The following is a 20,665-nucleotide window of genomic DNA, read 5'->3' as shown; positions in this document are numbered from 1 at the left end:
ATATCCTTCTGTTCAGCATTTTGCTCCTCAGTGGGATCTCAGCCTAGTCCTTTCAGTATTGATGAACTTGCCCTTTGAACTCTGGTCTCCTTCTCCCTTTCTCTTCTTTCAAGGAAGGTCACTTTCCTGATCACTATTACCTCTGTAAGAAGGGTTGGTGAACTGGGGGTCATGATGGTAAATCCTCCTTTCACCACATTCCATAAGGACAGAGTCTCACTGCACTTGCAGCACAAATATCTACCAAAAGTACGTTCCCCCTTCCACCTCAGCAATCCCATACATCTTCCCACCTTCTTTCCCAAACCTCAAAGGAAGAACCATGGCTTCACTCCCTCTATGTATGTAGGGCCCTGGAGGGGGAACTACACAGAAAAGGGTGACTACACAAAAATGAGGAGGTTAGTGAAACAGAAGTTAAAAAGGTACAACACCAAAAGTGAAATCCCTGCAAGCTGCATGGAAACTTTTTAAAGACACCATGATAGAGGCTCAACTTAAATTTATACCCCAAATTAAAAAACATAGTAAGAGAACCAAAAAAAGTGCCCCCGTGGCTAAACAACAAAGTAAAAGAAGCAGTGAGAGGCTGTCACTGTGCCTGTGTAGGTCACAGCTGAGAATACCAAATTCAGGACAAACTGGTGAGAAATAGGGCAGACACACCCCACAACTGGTGGTGGTTCTCCCATAAGATCTACCAAACCAGCAACAAAAGTAAGCTTCCGTTTTACCACACTGGCTAATAAGAAGTCAGAAAAAGCAGTTTCCTTAGCCCTTCCAATCCTGGATTCAACATGATGAGTGGTTCTGTAAAATTAATTTAATCAAATAAAAGGTTCTTCCGATCCCAAAGGACCAGCCACACACCCAGGTCAATATGCAATTCAGATCTTACCCAATAATCACACTGTTACCAATCCTTTAGTATCTAAAATCTAAAGGTTTATTTATAAAAAAGAAAGAAAGGTGAGAGTTAAAATTGGCTAAAGGAATCCAATACATACAACAATTGCAAAGTTCTTGGATCAGGCTTATATCAGTGATGCAATAAACTGCTGGCTTGTTAAGTCTGTGGTTGCTTCCAAATCATGCAAAAAGGCATCCTTTAAAAAGCGGAAGTTAAATCCTAGTGAGGACAATAGAAAGGAGTATAAACTCTGGGAAATTAAGTGTAAAAATATAATTATGAAGGCCAAAAAAGAATCTAAAGAACAGCTAGCTAAAGACTCAAAAAATAATAGCTTCCGTACCAGGCAAACTGGTTGAAACTTTAGTAAAGAACAGAATTGTCAGACACAGATGAACATAATTTGTTGGAGAAGAGTCAACATGTTTTTTGTAAAGGGAAATCATGCCTCACTAGTTTACTGGTTGAGGGGGTCAACAAACATGTGGCAAGGGGGATCCAGTAGATATTGTGTACTTATATTTTCAGAAAAATTTTGACAAGGTCCCTCACCAAAGGCTCTTAAGCAAAGTAAGCTGTCATGAGATAAGAAGGAAGGTCCTCTCATGGATTGGTAACTGGTTAAAAGATTGGAAACAAAGGGTAGAAATAAATGGTCAGTTTTCAGAATGGAGAGAGAGAGAGATGATAGTGTCCCCCAGGGGTAATAGGTAATAATTGGAGATATACCAATCTCCTAGAACTGGAAGGGACCTTGAAAGGTCATTGAGTCCAGCCCCCTGCCTTCACTAGCAGGACCAATTTTTGCCCCCGATTCCTAAGTGGCCCCCTCAAGGATTGAAGTCACAACCCTGGGTTTAGCAGGCCAATGCTCAAACCACTGAGCTATCCCTCCCCCCCGATACAGGGGGTCTGTATTGGGACCAGTACTATTCAACATATTCATAAATGATCTGGAAAAAGGAGTGAACAGTGAGGTGGCAAAATTTGCAGATGATACAAAACTACTCAAGATACGCAGGCATACTGTGAAGAGCTACAAAAGGATCTCTCAAAACTGGGTGACTGAGCAACAAAATGGCAGATGAAATTCAGTGTTGATAAATGCAAAGTAATGCACATTGGAAAACATAATCCCAACTATACATATGAAATAATGGGGTCTAAATTAGCTGATACTAGTCAAGAAAGAAATCTTACAATCATTGTGGCTAGTTCTCTGAAAACATCCACTCAATGTGCAGTGGCAGTCAAAAAAGCGAACTAAATGTTGGGAATCATTAAGAAAGGGATAGCTAATAAGACAGAAAATGTCATATTGCCTCTATATAAATCCATGGTATGCCCACGTCTTGAATACTATGCGCAAATGTGGTTGCCCCATTTCAAAAAAGATGTATTGGAATTGAAAAAGTTTCAGAAAGGGCAACAGTAGTGATTAAGGATATGGAATGGCTTCCATATGAGGAAAGATTAATAAGACTGGGACTTTTCAGCTTGGAAAAGAGACGACTGAGGGGGTATATGATTGAGGTCTATAAAATCATGACTGGTGTGGGAAAAAATACATAAGGAAATGTTGTTTACTCCTTTTCGTAACACAAGAACTAGGGGTCACCAAATGAAATTAATAGGGAGCAGGTTTAAAACAAACAAAAGGACGTATTTTTTCCACACAATGCACAGTCAGTCTATGGAAGTCTTTGCCAGAAGATGTTGTGAAGGCCAAGACTATAATAGGGTTCAAAAAAGAAATAGATAAGTTCTCGGAGGATAGGTCCATCAATGGCTATTAGCTAGGATGGGCAGGGATGGTGTCCCTAGCCTCTGTTTGCCAGAAGCTGGGAATGGGCGATGGGATGGATCACTTGAGGATTGGCTGTTCTCTCCGGGGCACCTTGCATTAGCCACTGTCAGAAGACAGGCTACTAGGCTAGATGAACCTTTGTTCTGACCCAGTATGGCTGCTTTTTTGTTCTTATGACTTTTACCTACGAAGGATGAGGCCATTCCAGAAGTCTCCTAGGCTATTTGTTGCCATAGCAGACAGAATTCAGGGGCAGGCCATTTCCACCCAGAGAATCTCGAAGTGGATCTCAGAGTGCATTACATTCTATCTGTTGTTGGGGCAGTCCCCACCAGGTGGGATTCAGGCCCATTCTGCAAGAGCACAAGCATCAGCTATGGCCGCGCTCCACAGTATGTCCCTTATGGACGTATGTAAGGTGGCCATGTGGAGTTTGGTACACAACTTTTCTTCTCACTGTCCCCTGGTGCAAGACTCTGACAGATGCCTCATTTGATGCAGCGGTCTCTGTTCTATGGTGCAGTCATCTTCCTTGCATCCTTCTCTCATCTAGGTACTGCTTGTTAATCACCTTCAGTGGAATACAATAGGGACCAACACTCGAAGAAGAAGGGGAGGTTACTTACGTGTAACTGGAGGCTCTTTGTGATGTGTGGTCTCTAGCTGTATTCCGGTCCCGCCATCCTTTCCCTCTGCTGCAGATTTGTTAGATTTGTGGTAGAGAAGGAACTGAAGGTGCAGTCAGTCCGCCCTGCCCTTTATCGTCTTGAGCGAAACCATGGGGCAGTACAAGGGCATATGCGTGGACCGATGGACATTCCTACTTAGAAAAGTTCCAAGCGCACAGCGCATGTGCATAACCCTCAGTGGAATACAGATAGGGACCATGCATCTCAAAGAACCTCCAGTTACATGGAAGTAATCTCCCCTTCTGCACAAATTCTGCATTGCACAGTGGCGTAGAATTCTCTCAGGAGTAAATTTAAAGGTGAAAGATTACTACTTTATTACTGCTCCAGTGCAGCAAAAAGGAAGACTTCAGTATTTGCCTCCAAATAAACTCTTGCCACTTAGTTTTCCTAAGGTAGATACCAGATTTCTGTACAAAAATATGCCCTCCTGGAATATATCTGTGATCCTACAAAGCTAAACATTTATTCTTGAATAGTGCATGGCTGTTGTCATCAGACATTTTAAAAAAAGAAAATACCTGCGCTTTCAATCTCTGCAGGAAAATCATTGGTTCACGTGCTGATCATTACCTTGCTTGACTACTGCAACTTCCTCCTCTCTCTAATCTTCTTTGCCTCGTTCCCTTGGTTCGTTCCAAAATGCCCATCTCAAAATCATCTTTCTTGCCTTTCACTTGCTAATTTACAAAGATTTATTAACTGATATTAAAAAAACTAACTTGTTACCTTTACCTCCACCTTCGAGTCACTTCACTATATCCCCATTGAATGTTGCATCAAGTTCAAACTTTTTGTCTTCACTTTCTTACGGACCTGTATTATGCAGCCACCATGCTCTTGTCTCCTTTTACAATCCCTTCAATCTGCTGTTTTGCCACATGTTTGCCTGTCTCCATCCTCAACCCCTACAGGGACACAAGCCTTGATGTCTCTTTTGTTTACTCCAACAAATGTCTCTGCACATTCCATATTGCCTTTTATCCTTGAAATGGTCTTCCAAAATCTGTTTGTCAAGTCTGCATCGTTACCTCATTCAGATCATTCCTAAAAACATATTTCTGCAACATCATCTAGAAAAATAAGTATATTTAGTTACAAAATACCAAACCCTGTAACAGCCGCACAACCAACAGCTGTACGACCAATAAGACCTTAACTGAGGAATCTTATTTCTGTAACCTGTGTCCTCTCCCCCAGCACATTACTTTTGGATGTTAGATCTTCATTTGTCTGTTAAGTCCACTTAGACTATAAACTCTTCAGGGCAGGGGCTTGTCATTCTTGTGTTTTCTTGGCAGTGCCTAGAACACTTGAGGGTGATCTAAAATAAGCAATAAAGGAAGCACTTGTTTAAGGTATATTAGGGAAATGAGCAGTGTACATTGTAACTTCCTATTTTGCTTGAACTATAACACTGTTTTTTTCCTGTAAATTTCAGATTGTGAGCCATGCCTTTAGTAAAGAGGAACATTGAACCTAGGCACCTCTGCCGAGGAGCTCTTCCTGAAGGAATAACTAGTGAACTGGAATGTGTAACCAACAGTACCCTTGCTGCTATTATACGGCAACTAAGCAGTCTGAGTAAGTCTCTATAGTTTTGTGCTTTTGTTTATTAATGAAAAATTGAGTAGCACAAAGGCTTTAAGTTTGCTTGTTTTAAATGGACAAATTAAATTTTAAGACTTTGCCATTTGCAAAATGTATCATAATAGTACTTCCGCTCTTATATTCTGCTTTACATCTTCAAAGGTCTGTGCAAACAACACCTCCCTGAGGTAGCTAGATTTAGATGTGGGAATTGTGGCACCGAGAGACTAAGTGAACTTGCTTCAGGCCATGTAAATCAATGGAAAAGCCAAGATTAGAACATGCATCACAAATTCCAGTCCCTTGCTCAGTCCAGTAGACTACTCTGCTTCTTGACATTAGATGGCCACAGGAAGTTGGTTCAGTTGTCTTTTAAGAAACTTATGTTTTTCTTAGAAATCTGGTCTTCCTTTATGTGCAAATGACCCGTTAATACTAATGGGAAGTAAGCACACACATCAGGAAGAGAATGGATGCCATTGTCCCCTTGTAAACAGAATGGCAAACAGTAATTGAGGAAAGTTAGGGTAACTTAAGAGACTATTAGAAAGAAAGTCTAGATTTGTTTAGATCTATTTCAAGAAAGAGCTTCAATTTTTGTGTATTTTAGAAATTCAGATAATTACAATATTTGTTAGCTATAGATTAAATGTTTGACTTTAGACTCTTCTGCCAGAAACAAATGGTTTCATGAAGTAATTTATACAGGTAAAGCTCTTAATTAAAAAGTCTGTCATGTGACTTCACTAGGTTTCCAACTCCGTAAGATAATGGCACTAGATATTATTCTTTTCAGCTTACATTTATTAGGAAAGTGTGAGTCTACTGAACTTGTTTAGAGAGCAGTGAGCTCTGACTAATCCACCCTGTACTAAACTGTGTTCAAGAAAAGTATCATGTTTTAATATCTGACTGCAGTTCTAAATGTTGTTTAATGTGAGTGAATCTCTTGGGGAATGTCCTCAGGATTCTATTTCTATATATATTATGGCAGCTATTGTGATGCTGACATTAAGATGGTGTCCTGTTCTGTTTTGCACTCAAAGCAGGTGCTCTATATTGAGGGCCTCTGTGCATTTCCACTTACAGGATTTGGCACCTGTGGTATCAAGCTATGGAACTGCATTAAAAAACTTGTCTGTTGGGAGGGGCACAGGAGTGCTTGTATGCTGGTGCTTGTCATTGGCTCCATCTGTACAAGAGAGTGCCTGCCACTGCTGCTGAGAGCTAACAGAACTGCCTCTCTTATCCATAAGCTTGTTTTTCCCCCACTGTTCTATTACAACTATATTGTTCAGGAAAGTGTAGTTGGGAGCCATTCGGCCTCAAGTTAACCCCAAGGCTGTCAGGTCCCGAACCCTGCTGGGGTTCAAATATGTGCATCTTGCTCAGCTGTATTTCCCGAAACAGATGCCTCTCAGTTTATTAGTACTAGGATTATATCTGAATCCTTATGTGCAAGGGTTGGCTAGTAGAGAACATCAACATGTTTATTCTCAAAAGAAAGCATAAAGCTTCATTTATGCAAAATTTTGATTATTTCTGAACACTTCAGGAAGTAGTACAATACTGTCTTTTATCCCATACACCAAGAATGTATCCTCCATCTGAAAGAGGGCCCTGAGCCCAGTGAGGGGCATGTTTTGGTGCTCCTGCAATGGAAGAGGGTAAAAAGGACAAGATGGGCCAGGTTTTGAGAGATTTCCAGCCTCCACAGGACTTCTGGGCTGGGCTTGAGGTCTCGTGAGATTTGGCTTGTGATTTGGAGCCATAAGGTCTTGCAGGATTTGGCACGAGATTTGGAGCCATGATGAGAGCAATGTGCTCAGAGTCACTTCCTGTTTGCTGGTTACCAGTAGTGAACCAGCCTCCCTTCCTGTGCTAGGTTGCTGTGGGCTGTGCTAGTTGCCACTGCGGAGCAGAGAGAGAATTTTTCCCCATACCACAAGCTTGGCTGAGGCTGCTTGGGTTTTTTTCACCTTCCTCACAGAAAAACCTGGGGATTTAGTTTTGGACAACCTGAGGCTGGAATTCTCCCCCTCCCAGAGGTAACAGTTTGGACTTATGTCAGAGTCATGTAGTTGTTGCAACTTTTGACAAGTGCCCATTGCAGGGCCTCACTGATATAAGCTGTTTTTCTAAAAGAGATGCTCCAGGATTTACTTTGGGGAAGTTCTGTGGCCTGTGTTCTACAGGAGGTTAGACTAGATTATTACAATGGTCCCTTTGGGCCTTGGAGTCTATGAATCCATGACAGACCCTTGGAAAGGAAGGTACTGAACCTGGAAGAGTTTAGACACAGACTGACCCTGCTTCTCTTAAAAGACTCAAACTTCAGGTTCCCAAAAGGAATAAAAGATTGTAACTGTATTTGAGAATCATGGAGCATGTAGACCTTAAAGATATTTGGAACTGAAAGTAGAATGGGTGTAAAACTCTGTTAAAATAAATATGATACCCCTTTGTTTTAAGTATTGCTATGTTGTCCATTTTCTTTCTCACTCCCCCCCACTTCCTTAGTTTCTGTGGTGGTGAGATCATCCTGGCCCAGTAGGCAATAATAAATTAGTGACACTGGGGTCCTGTAGAAAAAACAGTATGTGATTAGGTAACTATGTGATTATATAACTAAAAACTGTTTCATAATATATATGCAGAAGGGGGCAGAATTAAAGTTTCACAGGCAACTATGCTGCATGGCCCCGATACTTTTTAATCTATACACCGCGGATATGCCAGCGACAGAGTCGAGGAAATTCATGTATGCAGATATCATTGCCCTAGCTGTTCAGCACACAAGCCTCCCTACCAAACTCGATATGCAGTTCTACGGTAAGAACGTCAGCCATGAGGTTAACCCTAAGTATCTCGGTGTTACTCTGGACTGGAGTTTGACCTTTCGACAACACCTTGAGAACACTTGTGATAAGTTCAGGTCTTGTGTCATGCTTATCAGGAAACTGGCCAGAACATCATGGGGCTTCAGTCCATGGACCCTATGAACTGCAACAATTGCCTTGGTATATTCTGCAGCCAAATGCTGTGCGCCAGTGTTGTCTCACAGCAGTCACACTAAACTCCTTGATACACAACTCAATAATGCCATGCCCATAGTGTCAGGGACACTCAGATTGATTCCAGTTGACTGGCTCCTGGTCCTGTCACATATCCAGCCTCCCCAGATTAGAAGAGCTGCTGAGACTTCTTGCTTTCTCAATCATGTCAATGCATACACGAGGATCCGTTGCATGATGACCTGCAGAACCCACCAAAGACAAGATGAAAATCCTGCAATCCTCTTTGGAACTGCATCAAGACCCTTACACTCAACTTCGATGCTGAGGCTCAGTGGAGAGCCACATGGAGCATTTTGATGGGTCAGAGCAAACAGCTCATCACTGACCCTACCGAGGAACCACCAGGTTTTGATTTATGTTGGAAAGACTGGTGCTGATTGAATCACATCACGACATCTCATCATAAATGTGGACAAACCCTCTTTTAAATGGAAAATGAGGCAAATACCTGTATGCAACTGTGGTCACCAGCACAAACGATGGAGCACATCATATCTGAGTGGCCCCTTCATTCTATTGCCAGGGGCCTGAAGGACATTCACCAGCTCAATGCTGTGGCAATGTGCTAGCTATCAAATCTATCTATAAATTTGTAATCATTGCTAGCTACCTAAGCCATACTGAAGAAGAAGAAGACAGGCAACCATAAGTCTGCCTGTCAAGTGCTTGATTATACAACCGGAATAATATTCTTAACGTAGGTTTTTGTAAGTAACTTCCTAGTTTTTTAAAAAAGAAAATGGTAAAAAAACATATGTTCAACTGTAACAACTTCCTCCCGTCAGGTATGAGTCCTGAACCTTTAGCACCACAGCACAGACTCTTACCACCTGAGCGTCAGGATTTAGGAGAAAACTGTTATCCCAGAATGGGGCATGGACTGTTGGGGCCACATGCTAGGCTTAGGGATGGCTAGTGAAAGACTAACCTAGCTTGTGTGCGCTGTCTCTCTCCATCTCTTCTCCATCCCTGGGAGGTCAAAGGAGCTTCTGCCCCATGTGGTGCCCCCATAGGGGTATTGGCGAAGGGCTACTGGTACTGTTCGCTGGGTCTAGGGAGGAATGGGGTTAATGGTGGCTCTATCCCCTCTCCCTCTGCTCTGACAGCTCTCAGGCTTTCTCAGTGCAGTATGCTACAGCTGATTAGATTACAACAACCGTGGTCAGTTATTTTGACATGCTGCTAAAATGAGAATTCCTGAGCATCCCACACAAGAGAAGGGAAATAGAATTTTTTTAACAATTAATATATTTTGGACAAACCAGATTGGAATTTCATTGCACAAGTGAAATGCACATCTCTAGCCCCCAGGGCTTTGTCCCCTCCAGTGTTAATACTGAGGCCTGGTCTATATTAGAAAATTAGGTCAGTATAACTATGTTGCTCAGGGGTGTGAAAAATCCACACCCTGGAGCGATCTAGTTAAACTGACCAAACCCACTGTGTAGATAGTATTAGGTTAATGGGAGAATTCACCTGTCAAACTAGCTGCTGCCTCTTGGGGAAGTGGAGTACCTATGCCGACAAGAGAAGCTCTTCCGTCTGCATAGGTAGTGTCTTCACTGAAGCACTACAGTGGCGCAGCTGCTTTTTAAGTGTAGACAAGACCCCAATAAGATTCAGACCTCTTCCTTGAGCTTTGTGTGTACAAAATGCTGGCTGCTAACTCTCCATCTTGGATACTTTTATATAGGCTTGGAAGGATTAGATTTTGATTGGTAAATGTTGATTTCAGGGTCAGCCTTAGGGAAAATGGCACCCTGGGCAAACTTGCATTTTGGTACCCCTGGCCCCCAATGGGCTCCCCAGACTTCCCACCCTCCCTTCACCCCAAAGGCCTGCTCCCCTTCCTGCACCCCTAATCCCTGAACCCCCTTCACTCCTAACCCCTGCATCCCCCTCCTGCACCCATGTGGGGAAATTGACCTGGATGCACGAAGCAGCTGGCATTGCTGCTCGCTCCCCTCGGGACTGTTGCTCCTTTGTCCTGCACACCCCTAGGGGGATGTGGTGGTGGGGAGAGCGAGGAGCAACATCAGGGCTCTCCGCATCCAGGTCACTTTCCTTGCCTGGTCTGCGTGAAGAGAGGGAACTAGAGCAGCAGCTGATGATGCCTCAGAGCACAGCCCAGGTGGGGAAAGTGACCTGGATGCACGGAGCCCTGGTGAGTGTGTTGGGGGGGGACTGTGTGTGTAAAAGCCAACGCTGGCCAAAACACCAGGCATGTGCTGCTCCCACTAAAAGGGAACCATCACACTCTCATCCTTCACATTTCTCATATGAACTACCAGGGCTTGAATTAATTTTTTGCATGAAATTGGGACAGCCAGAAACCCTGCCACAGGCCTGCCACCGAGCCTCCCCCACCCGCTCGCACCACCCAGTGGTATGAGCCTCTGGGGCAGGAGGTGGGGCCGGAGTGGAGCTGCAGTGGCTGAGGGCTCCTCTTCACTCGGTGCTGGCAGAGAGAAGTGGGGGTTAGGGGCTGGGCTGGGTGGAGAGGAACCAGCGCCGTGGACCCTTGGCTGCAGCACACAAGTATAGCGCTGGGCTGGGCCAGCGCACGGCGCCCTCTTTGGCGGGCTGCCCTGGGAAGCCGCCTCGGGCAACCGCCCAGGCAGCCCACTCCAAAGGCTGGTCCTGTTCAGGGCACACACAGACACTGATGGAAAAATATAAATGCTGCTTGAGAACTTATTAGGGTTTGATTTACGGATATTTTATTTGTATATTTTGCATGTGATGTTGACAGTTTGTTTTGTAACAGTTATAAAACTTCACCATTTTGAATCTTATAACTTACTTATTAAATAATTGTTGGACCCTCCCATAATTTCCCACAATTGCAAAAATTTAAATGGATAAAAATAAAAAATGCTTAAAAATAAACATTATCAGTCAAAACAATTAAAAAAAAATCAAATTCTGCCAACCCTACTTTTATAGTAGTAGTATTAATATATTGCAAGTCTCTTTTCACTTTCTCAGATTGCTGCTCTGTGAACTCCAATATCCTATCCTGTGCCATCATACTTGCTTTTACATTACTTCTCAACTGAGGTTAATGTTGTGCTAATTTTAGCTACTTAAACATTGTAATGTCATTTTTTCATCCTTGTGACGGACATCTAAATAGTAGCAAATGCCATCTTTATTTAGTATTCATTACAAATTCAAAATAAAACCAATGTTGAGTCAAAAAGAAAAGATGTAATTGCCAGTAGTTCTAATTAGATGTTAGCAGTCATGACATGTATAGGAATTCCTGTATTTTCCATGGTTTCAGGGTGTTTCCCAAATTCCCACATTGGAGTCACCAGTCAAGTGTTCCCTAATATGGCTTGACAGGGGAATCAGTCAACTAATGTTTAGATAATTCTGCCTGGCTGAGAAGCAGAGATGCTCACAAAGAAGATGAGCAGGCAGAGAAATATAGGTTGGTAGTAACACTAGTGGAACTTGGTGGGGAAAAACAAAATCTTGTCAGACTGAAAGGTGGGAGAGGGCTTGCCAAGTTGAAGAAAGGGGATTATTTAGGCACAACCGCAACAACGTGGGCAAACGTGGAGAAAGTGGAGCAAATAAATAAGATCACACAGAAAATAAAATTGGAAAAGTGTAACAGAAATAATCTTAAGCAAAAAGTTCAATTGTATGAAAATTACAATGGCTATGAAAGATATATGACAGGGATGAAATAAACAAAACAAGATTTTTTTAAAAAAACTTCATGAAATATTAAAAACACATGATAATACTTGGCTCTTTATAAAGCACTATTATGGAAGTGCTTTACAAAATAAAGTAACATCCATCCCTATTTGAATATTGGGAAACCGAGGCACGGAGTGATTACATGACTTGTGGATGGGTACATAGAATCCAGATTTTTCAACTCCCAGTTGAAGAAGGTTGACATTGATGCACTTCTCTGCACGCCAGGTTTAGGTAACAAGTTTTATATCGAAATCAGCAATAGATTCTTGTCTCTAGCTGACTGCCAGATGATGTTGAGGGCACTTGCTCTCTGTTCGCCTCCATCCTCCACCAATCAGCTATAGATGTCCATCTCTTCAACCATGGCTAACAGAGGAGGCCTTTCAGACAATTAAATTGAAAGCCACAGCCCACCAGCAAGGTGATAGGCGTGGTCATAATTAGCTGAAGCGAAAGTTCAATGCCCTGGCACTTCACAATTGCGAGGCATATTATAACCAAATGGCAGATGCCAGGAGACTTAAAGCTGGCATTCCGTGTTATCTGCAACCTCAGCGGTCAAGAGGTAGTTGCTACAAATGGCATCCTGAATGACAGCGAAGGCCATCCATATAAATCAGATGTTGACATCCTCTCATGCTGTGTGGAACATTTTCACAGTGCTCTGAAACACCCTGTAGCCACTGCTTGCCCAGAGCTGAATCATTTGGCAGCCACTGTAATTTCAGACCCAGATGCTTGTACAGATGCACTAACTTTGGATGAAGTGAAGCACGCCATTTGCAAACTGAAAAAGAGACGCGTATTTGGCACTGATGGCATCTCCTTATAGCTGCTAAAATGTTCTTTTGACCCTGTACCGGAATCACTTCTGGTCATCTTTTGCCTGGTGTGAAGAACTGGAACCTTGCCAACCACCTGGAGGGACAGTATTGTGATCTGACTTTATAAGGGCAAGGGACCACACAGCAAATGTAAGAGCTACAGACTGATCACCTTGTTGTCCGTGCCAGGGAATGTTTGCATATATTCTGCTGGTGCATTTGGAGCCCTTGCTACATCGGAAGCTTCACCACCAACAGTCATGCTTTACGACTAACAAGTCCACATTAAACACCATTTTGGCCATTCGCTTGTTATTGGAGATACACCACGAGCTCAAGAAACCCCTGTATGTAGTGTATGTCAATCTGAAAACTGCATTTGATTCAGTTGACCAAGTCGTGTTGGGGAAGGCTTTAAAGCTACATATGGGGATCTTGAAGATCAACAGTTACCAAAGGCTTGATGATATTGAAAAAACTTCAGTGTTGGCCATAGGTCTTCAACATCTGTTTCTAGTATGTCTGTCTTACTCACAAGCTACATCTTCAAAGAAGAAATTTTGATGAAGCTCTCGAGATCTTGGAATGAACCCTTCTGCATCCTTCTTCTCACCTGTTTGATAATTATCTAATTTTTTAGAGAGATGGAAATTCATCACGTCAGATTAGTGACGTTCAGTGTGATAGCAGGACTTCAGCCAGTAGGAAGTCAAAATCTGGGGCAGATGACTCTTTGCTTATTCACTGGATCATACTGTTTTCCTTTAGTAATACTGTTGTTACTTACACAATATAGTTAAGGATTCCTTTAACCCATAACCTGGCAGCCTCTCAATAGTTTTGGCTATGCAAGATGAGAACTTTCAGCTACATTCATGTTCATGGCCCTTCTGTATAGTGGGCAAATGCTTCTTTGGGGGATCCATTTAGTTGAAGTGTTGAACGATACCACCAAGAAATAAGTGAGGTTCATTGATTGATTTATGAAAATTCTCTTCTGCCTGTCTCTCTAATACAGCTGATAAGGAGTTTAAATATTTTTTTCTACTGTATATGCCAGACAAGAATAATTATGGGGAACAGATTCTTTTGTTCTCTGATTTTATCCATGTTTGTACACAGAGAAGGGAGAACAGTTGCTGTCCACTGCTGATTATATCTGAAATGTAAATATAAAAAGCCCTTGGTACTCTTTGCATTGGATACTTCGTAAGTTGAATTTAGTTTATAAATTCATTAATGTACTAAATTAAATTGCTAGTTCTTCTACATTCATTTCCTTGTTATCATTTTTTAAAATGTTGTGTTCTTTCGTATGTTTAGATTCCTTTGCTGCCCTTCCCCCATTGCTTACCACCTATCTTTAGTAATAGGCTTTCACAGTTAGATAAATAATTGTTCAGTTAATGCATTGAAACTCTCTTACTTCGAGATCACTTTCCATCAGGGGTGGGCATACTTTTTGGCCTGAGGGCCACATCTTGGTATGGAAATTGTATGGCAGGCCATGAATGCTCACGAAATTGGGGGTTGGTGTGGGAGGAGGTGAGGGCTGTGGCTGGGGGGTGCGGGCTCTGGGGTTTGGCTAGGGATGGTGGGTTTGGGCTTCAGGAGGGTGCTCCGGGCTGGGATCAAAGGATTTGGAGGGGGATCAGGGAAGGGGGTTGAGGCGCTCAGGGGTGCAGGCTCCAGGCGACGCTTAACTCAAGCAGTTCCTGGAAGCATGCCCCGTCCGCAGGCACTGCCCCCGCAGCTCCCACTGGCTGTGGTTCCTGGCCAATGGGAGCTGCACTTGGGGCAGGGGCAGCATGTGGAGCCCCTTGGCTGCCCCTGCTTCCGGAGCCACAGCACGCGCAGAACGGGGAAAGCCCCAGACCCTCCCCCACCCCAGCTGAAGCGCTGGAGTGGGGCAAGCCCCCACTCCCTGGTGGGAGCTCAAGGGCTGGAGTAAAAGGTCTGATGGCCTGGATGTGGCCTGCAGGCTGTAGTTTGCCCACCCCTGCCTTAAATACTAGTAGCATATTAGCGGCCTCAGGCACAAGAAAAATACTATTTTTTTCAGTCTTGGATACTTTCATTAATAAGCTTAAAAGAAGATAGTCTCTGTAATTAACACTGATTGGTTTTTGCTTCTCGGGCTCATCTGCATCATTGATTTGTTTCTTTCCTGTAACCAGCACTAATCATTTTCATTTCTTTCAGAAGGTAACTTCAGAGACATCTTACTCAATATGTTAATACAGATTTTTGTAGGGAATTAATTGCAATTGATTTTTGCAGAGATTGCTACCAGAGATCAACTACAGATTCGTGAACATTTTGTAGACAAATGTCCCACAAATTATTTACTGCAGACGTTGGAGAGAAATATCATGATACATATTATTTGATGAAAAGTAGTAGTGATCTTCTCAAAAGACTTAAGTATAGTTTGCAAGCCACTTTATCAAGAAGAGTCTAATATGGAGTAGTACGAGGATGATACATGGAACTGCAGGGAGGAACTGCCTTGTGGTGTCAGATATTACAGTAACTAAGTAAACAGTAGAGATTGAAAGGGTTTTTTTGCGTGAAGTGGAGAGGACTTTCAATTTATTTATCTACTTGGGGTGGCTGGGGAGGAGCTTTTAAAATTAAGGATTAACAGATCACCTCTGCTTGTAAAAACACTGATCCAGAAATAGTAATGGGTGATTTTTGGAATGTCTTATGCATATATTTCCTGCTGTTTTTGAAAGTGAAGTAACTATTTTTTTCTTTTTTGCAAAATAATAATTAGCTTTTCCAGAAGCTATGTAATACTGTTTTTAAATGGCTGGCTTTTAATAGCACAATCAGTTTTTAATATGGAAGCTATGATCCTCCTAACTTTAGACAGCTTTCAAGTTCTCAGCTTTGCAATTTATCAACTACATGTATTATTAAAAAATCTAATTTAAAAAGTAATGTTCTGAGCAGGTAGAAAAGCTGTGTGTGTCTAAGAAATGATTTGCAGCTATGTTCATTTGAGTTATTTGTTACGCTATTGTTTTACCAGATTGTTGTTGTTGTCAGCAGGAAGTTAGTGTTCCATTCATTTTTAGAGCAGTGAGTACTGTTGAAAAATATTTTTCAATGTTAAAAAGAGAAAGTTATTCACAAGCAGCTCTTCAATAATCTCTTTTACCTCCTTTAAGGTAACTGACACATATATATTGTTTTTCCTTTTTTAAAACACTATAAACTTTAGCTTTTGATTTAGCCACATCAGAGGAAATCTGTGAAAGCCAGTAAAGGGCCTTGGGAAGGGTAGTGGAGCAGTTTCTCCCATATAGATAACTTCTGCAAAATGCAAATTTTTAACGTACTTTTTCCTAGCTCTTCTGGTTGTAAAGACAATCTTCTGAATGTGATCAGATGCAGTGTTATCTTATTAAATCTACAAGTACACTGAAACAATAACTCTGAGCTGCAAATGGATCATTCATTTTAATGGAAAGTTAATTCTGAAGTCTGAAGATGAACATTTAAATAGAGGCATTGCTAAAAGTTTGTTCCCCCCTCCCTTTTTTTTCTGGTCCTTATGACTGTTTATCAGCTGTCCCCAAGACTTTTTTGGGGGTGGGAGGTGGAGGGCAGAAAGGTGGCACAATGCCACATCTATATCCCCACTATGTGCACTAAGCAGAGCTTGGGTGCACCTCAGGATCTAGCTCATCATGTTGTCTACAGATTTTGACACCACACTTAGTGGAGGTTCTACTACTGGGAAACTCCCCCACTCAGAAAAGAGAGAAAATAAAATCAGAATATTGTAAATTTTCCTTCATCCCTATTCTGTGAGCATCACTTGTCACTGTTAAATTAATAGACTATATTTTCCAAATAAAAGATCCAGGAAAGGGAAAGCTCCTCCAGGGTTCTTGAATGTGGACATTTTTCACTCTCCAGCAATAGATTCCAAAACAGCCAAAAGGATTTCATTGAACAACCCAGCAGTCAATACACAGCACTGAAGGGCATTTTTGGAATGTCCTTAATTAACCATGTGTACAGTTAAGCCTGGTTATAGGGCACAACTTAAAACTTTAACATATTTCTGCCACTTTGTGCTACTCACTCTTGTTCAGACGATTAATAAATATACTAAATTACACCTGATTTACTGTGGCTCACTACTATTCTCAGGATTGACTCTGGAACCTTTTAAAAGATAGCAATAACATTGGCTAACATGGAGTTTTCGGCACAGAAGTGGATTTTAATGATTACATGTTTTTGTTAGCAGCTCAGCTACTTAAGAAGATGGTTTAATTTTTTTTTTATCTGTCTGACCATTTGCATTGTATTTAACTGTTCTGGATGTAATACTGCATTGCTAAAGTGCATAGTACGTCCATATACTGTAATTCTGTTATGAGTGTTTAACTGTAATATCATGCTGTTGAAGCAGTGTTTCCTGTGTTTTATAAGTCTTTAACAGATGGCATTCTCTATTTTTCTCTACAGGCAAGCATGCTGAAGACATATTTGGTGAGTTGTTTAATGAGGCCAACAACTTCTACATCAGAGCAAATTCTCTTCAAGACAGAATTGATCGCCTTGCTGTCAAAGTTACCCAGCTGGATTCAACAGTGGAAGAGGGTAGGTAATTGCATAAAAGCACTGAACCAGAAGTGATGTTGACAAGGTCACAGTAATTAATTACACAACAATCGCTGCTTTTCCTTTGGAATAATGCTGAGCTGATAGTTCATCATGTTTACTAGGAGGGCTTGGTGGAAAAAATCAGAGTAGGTTAATTGGAGAAAAATATTTTGAACCTCTTGAGGTCTTTGTGATACACTCCTTGCCTTTCGGGACAGGAGACATAGCTCTTACACTCATGATCAGGTCATCTTAATAAATCAGAAGTTGTTTAATTTAGTCATCAGTGAAATTTTTCCAAATTGTAAAACCATTAAAAGGTTTAGGGCATTTTAAAAGGGAGGTGTTGCAGCTTAGAGTTGATGTTCATTATCAGTGTGTCTCTAATATGGCTGGTTCTAATCAATGCTGTTATAATCTTCTTTCCCTAAAGAAAATGGAGATTTATGTGATATCAGCTAGCTAATGTGATACAAGTTTGAATCACCAGAGACTGCACATCCTTGTATCAACACCAAAGTTACAGCATCACTTGTTTATGTATATAATTACAAATGAATGACCACATTAATAATATGCATTAGAAACTTGAGGAAACTGCATTAAATAATTTTTAAAACATATTCCTGTGTCCTACCTAAGAAAACAAACAAACAAACAAAAACCTGAAATGTACAAGCTTGCTTGCAAGTTCAATTTCCTAACATTGAAAAGCTTGGGTTTTTTTTAAATGAAACAATTCAAAGGCTCTGTATAATTTGATGCTGGTTTTTACTAGAATCATAATGCCAACTGTGTAAGTATAAAAATGGATCTCTTAAAAGAAGCTGCTGATGTTAATGATTAAAAAAATTAGGGCTGTATTAGGATATATGTTTCACTTGTACACCAGAGATGGCATTCAGGTACAAAGGATACCTTCAAGTTGAATTAAAGGAACTTACGCACTGTAGATATGCAACTGTAATCACATGTTTGCTTTCAGGAATTGTTCTGTTCCTTATATCTTGCACCTGGATTGCCAGAAGAATCTAGAGTGAAATATAAATCAGTCTTTTGTGAGTCTTCTGTGAGGGTATTACTGAGGCAGACTATGTCTGAGGCAGCCTAGTCAGGGCCAGCCCTATGTATTTTGCCTCCTAACTGCCAAGCAAAACAAAAGAATTTGGCCCCTCTATTCCCAGATGTTAATATGGCACTCAAGGCAATCGCCCTGATTGCTCGCCTCTAATGCTGGCACTGAGTGTAGTCAGCTGGAACCCATCAAGCTGGCAGGACAAATTGCCAACTTTTCATTCAGGCCACAAACCACATGAGGGTTTGAAGCAGCTGCTGAACATGCTCCCTTTCCTGGAAGAGTATGGCAACGTACTATGGCAAGTCCTATCAATATTTCCCTGTAATTATGGTTCCCTAAAATTAGCAAATAATTTTGCAAACTTTTAGATGGCTCAGGAGATTGGAAAGATATGAAACCATTCACATCTAGATTGCTAGTGACTCAAAGTTCTTATATGGATGGCTGTTTTGCCTGCTGTATGTAAAGTTTTGCCTGCTGTATGTATGCTTATCTCAGTCCAGTTGCTAGTTAACAGATACCTGCTTTGCAAAATACCAGAATTGGCCTTAACACTTTTTGGCCATCTCAGGAGAGAGGTCAAGAACTAAGTAGTCTGAGAAACTAAGCTATCTTCAGGTGCTCCTGCATCTTAGGTTTGAGGCACCATTTATTGCTATGGTAAAATGTGAGGAAACTAGCACTACTCAGTAAGTCCATATTGAACCTGTTCTTTGATAAATCGGAGGACCTCAATCTTCAGGTCTTTCAATCTGGTATATTTCAGGAGCACTAAATTCACTTAACTAGTTTTACTTTAAAAAAAAATCAGCCCATTTATTCCATTATGGATAGTTTCTGGTTAGCCTATGAAGCTGTAGAGAGACACTCAGAGCAGCTTTTGTTTTGATGTTCATGATTGACTAGATCTGAGGGTCACAGGAGACTCCACTCAAAAGTACTTTCCATAGTTACCCCAACACTGCTAATGACCTTCCAAATTAATGAGCCACACTCAAACTCTTTTAATTCCTAAAATTCACTTCAGTAAAATCAGTTATTAATCCGACACAATTTTGAAAGCACCATAATATTCCCAATCGGTTTAATATCAGTAGGAAAATGTTTTTTAGGAAGATTTCATCCCTAAAGTTGTTGTTGGAAACACCATAGTGAATGGGATAGCTAATTGCTGAGGATAATATTTTCAAAAGCTCCTAAGTCCAATTTGTAAAAGCAGCAGAGAGTCCTGTGGCACCTTATAGACTAACAGACATATTGGAGCATGAGCTTTCGTGGGTGAATACCCACTTCGTCGGATGCATGCCACAGGACTCTTTGCTGCTTTTACAGATCCAGACTAACACGGCTACCCCTCTGATACTTAAGTCCCATTTGACTTTCAGTGGGGCTTAGGCTCCTGAATCATCTATATGTTTGAAAAAATTACTCCTAAACTAGGATGTAACAATTCAAGACTGTATGATTGAAAAAGTTGCCTGTAATTCTGATCATATCATTTCACATTCGAGTAGGTTAAAAAAGAATTGAGTGTCAAAAACAAATGTTTGCATAGCCACATGTGCTGGCCAGATGAAAGACGGACTTGAAGTTTCAAGGTTTTGTTCCTAAATCCTCCATCTGCTTAGAGGCTACCAAAGAAACTAGATAATCATGGAGTGAGAGGCTAAATATTGCTCAAAAATTAGGTGGGAGACAAAGCAAAGATTTGGATTAAGTGGTCAATTCTTATCGTGGCAAAGGGTTAGCAGCAAGATGCCTCAAGATTTCATATTAGGCTCCACGTTATTTAAAATATTAGTGATCTGGAAAAGGAGGGGAATGAATAGTGAGGTAACAAAACTTGCAAATGATGTAGTTATGTAAATGACTCAGGACCAGAGTGGATTGTGAGGAATTCAGAGTGATCTAAACAAGTTAGGTGAATGGGCAACATGATGGCAAATGAAATTAAATGTAAATAAATGCAAAGCAGTACACACTGGAGGAGGGGAAAATCTAAACTCACACACTTACAAGTTGCTACTATTGGAATGCTTTTATTTTAGATAAAGAATTTCCTGCTGATCTGTACACTCATGCTAACCTCTCTCCCATCTTGGAATGATTTCCTGGGAATAGCATTGGATATGAGTGGTTAAACACTGGAATAAATTGCCTAGGGAGGTTGTGGAATCTCCATCTCTGGAGATATTTAAGAGTAGGTTAGATAAATGTCTATCAGGGATCATCTAGACAGTATTTGGTCCTGCCATGAGGGCAGGGGACTGGACTCGATGACCTCTCGAGGTCCCTTCCAGTCCTAGAATCTATGAATCTATATCAACTCAAGAATTGGACCCGGGTA

General features: G+C 41.3%; 1 protein-coding gene across 5 annotated transcripts in view; it reads left to right on the top strand.

Moving 5' to 3' along the window:
• Positions 1–20,665, top strand: part of WASF3 (WASP family member 3) — a 146,836-nt gene that overhangs the window by 104,536 nt on the left and 21,635 nt on the right. For all 5 annotated transcript variants that reach the window (XM_045017215.1, XM_045017183.1, XM_045017190.1 and 2 more), the window contains 2 exons: positions 4,848–4,990; positions 17,103–17,237. In XM_045017215.1, coding sequence (XP_044873150.1) covers positions 4,858–4,990; positions 17,103–17,237 — 268 coding nt within the window. In that variant the 5' untranslated portion in view covers positions 4,848–4,857. The remainder of the gene's footprint in view (positions 1–4,847; positions 4,991–17,102; positions 17,238–20,665) is intronic.

This window comes from Mauremys mutica, chromosome 1, assembly GCF_020497125.1.
Source record: "Mauremys mutica isolate MM-2020 ecotype Southern chromosome 1, ASM2049712v1, whole genome shotgun sequence".
Lineage (NCBI taxonomy): Eukaryota > Metazoa > Chordata > Testudines > Geoemydidae > Mauremys > Mauremys mutica.
The sequence above is the reverse complement of the archived record's forward strand: the minus strand, read 5'-3'. Positions and strand labels throughout refer to the sequence as shown.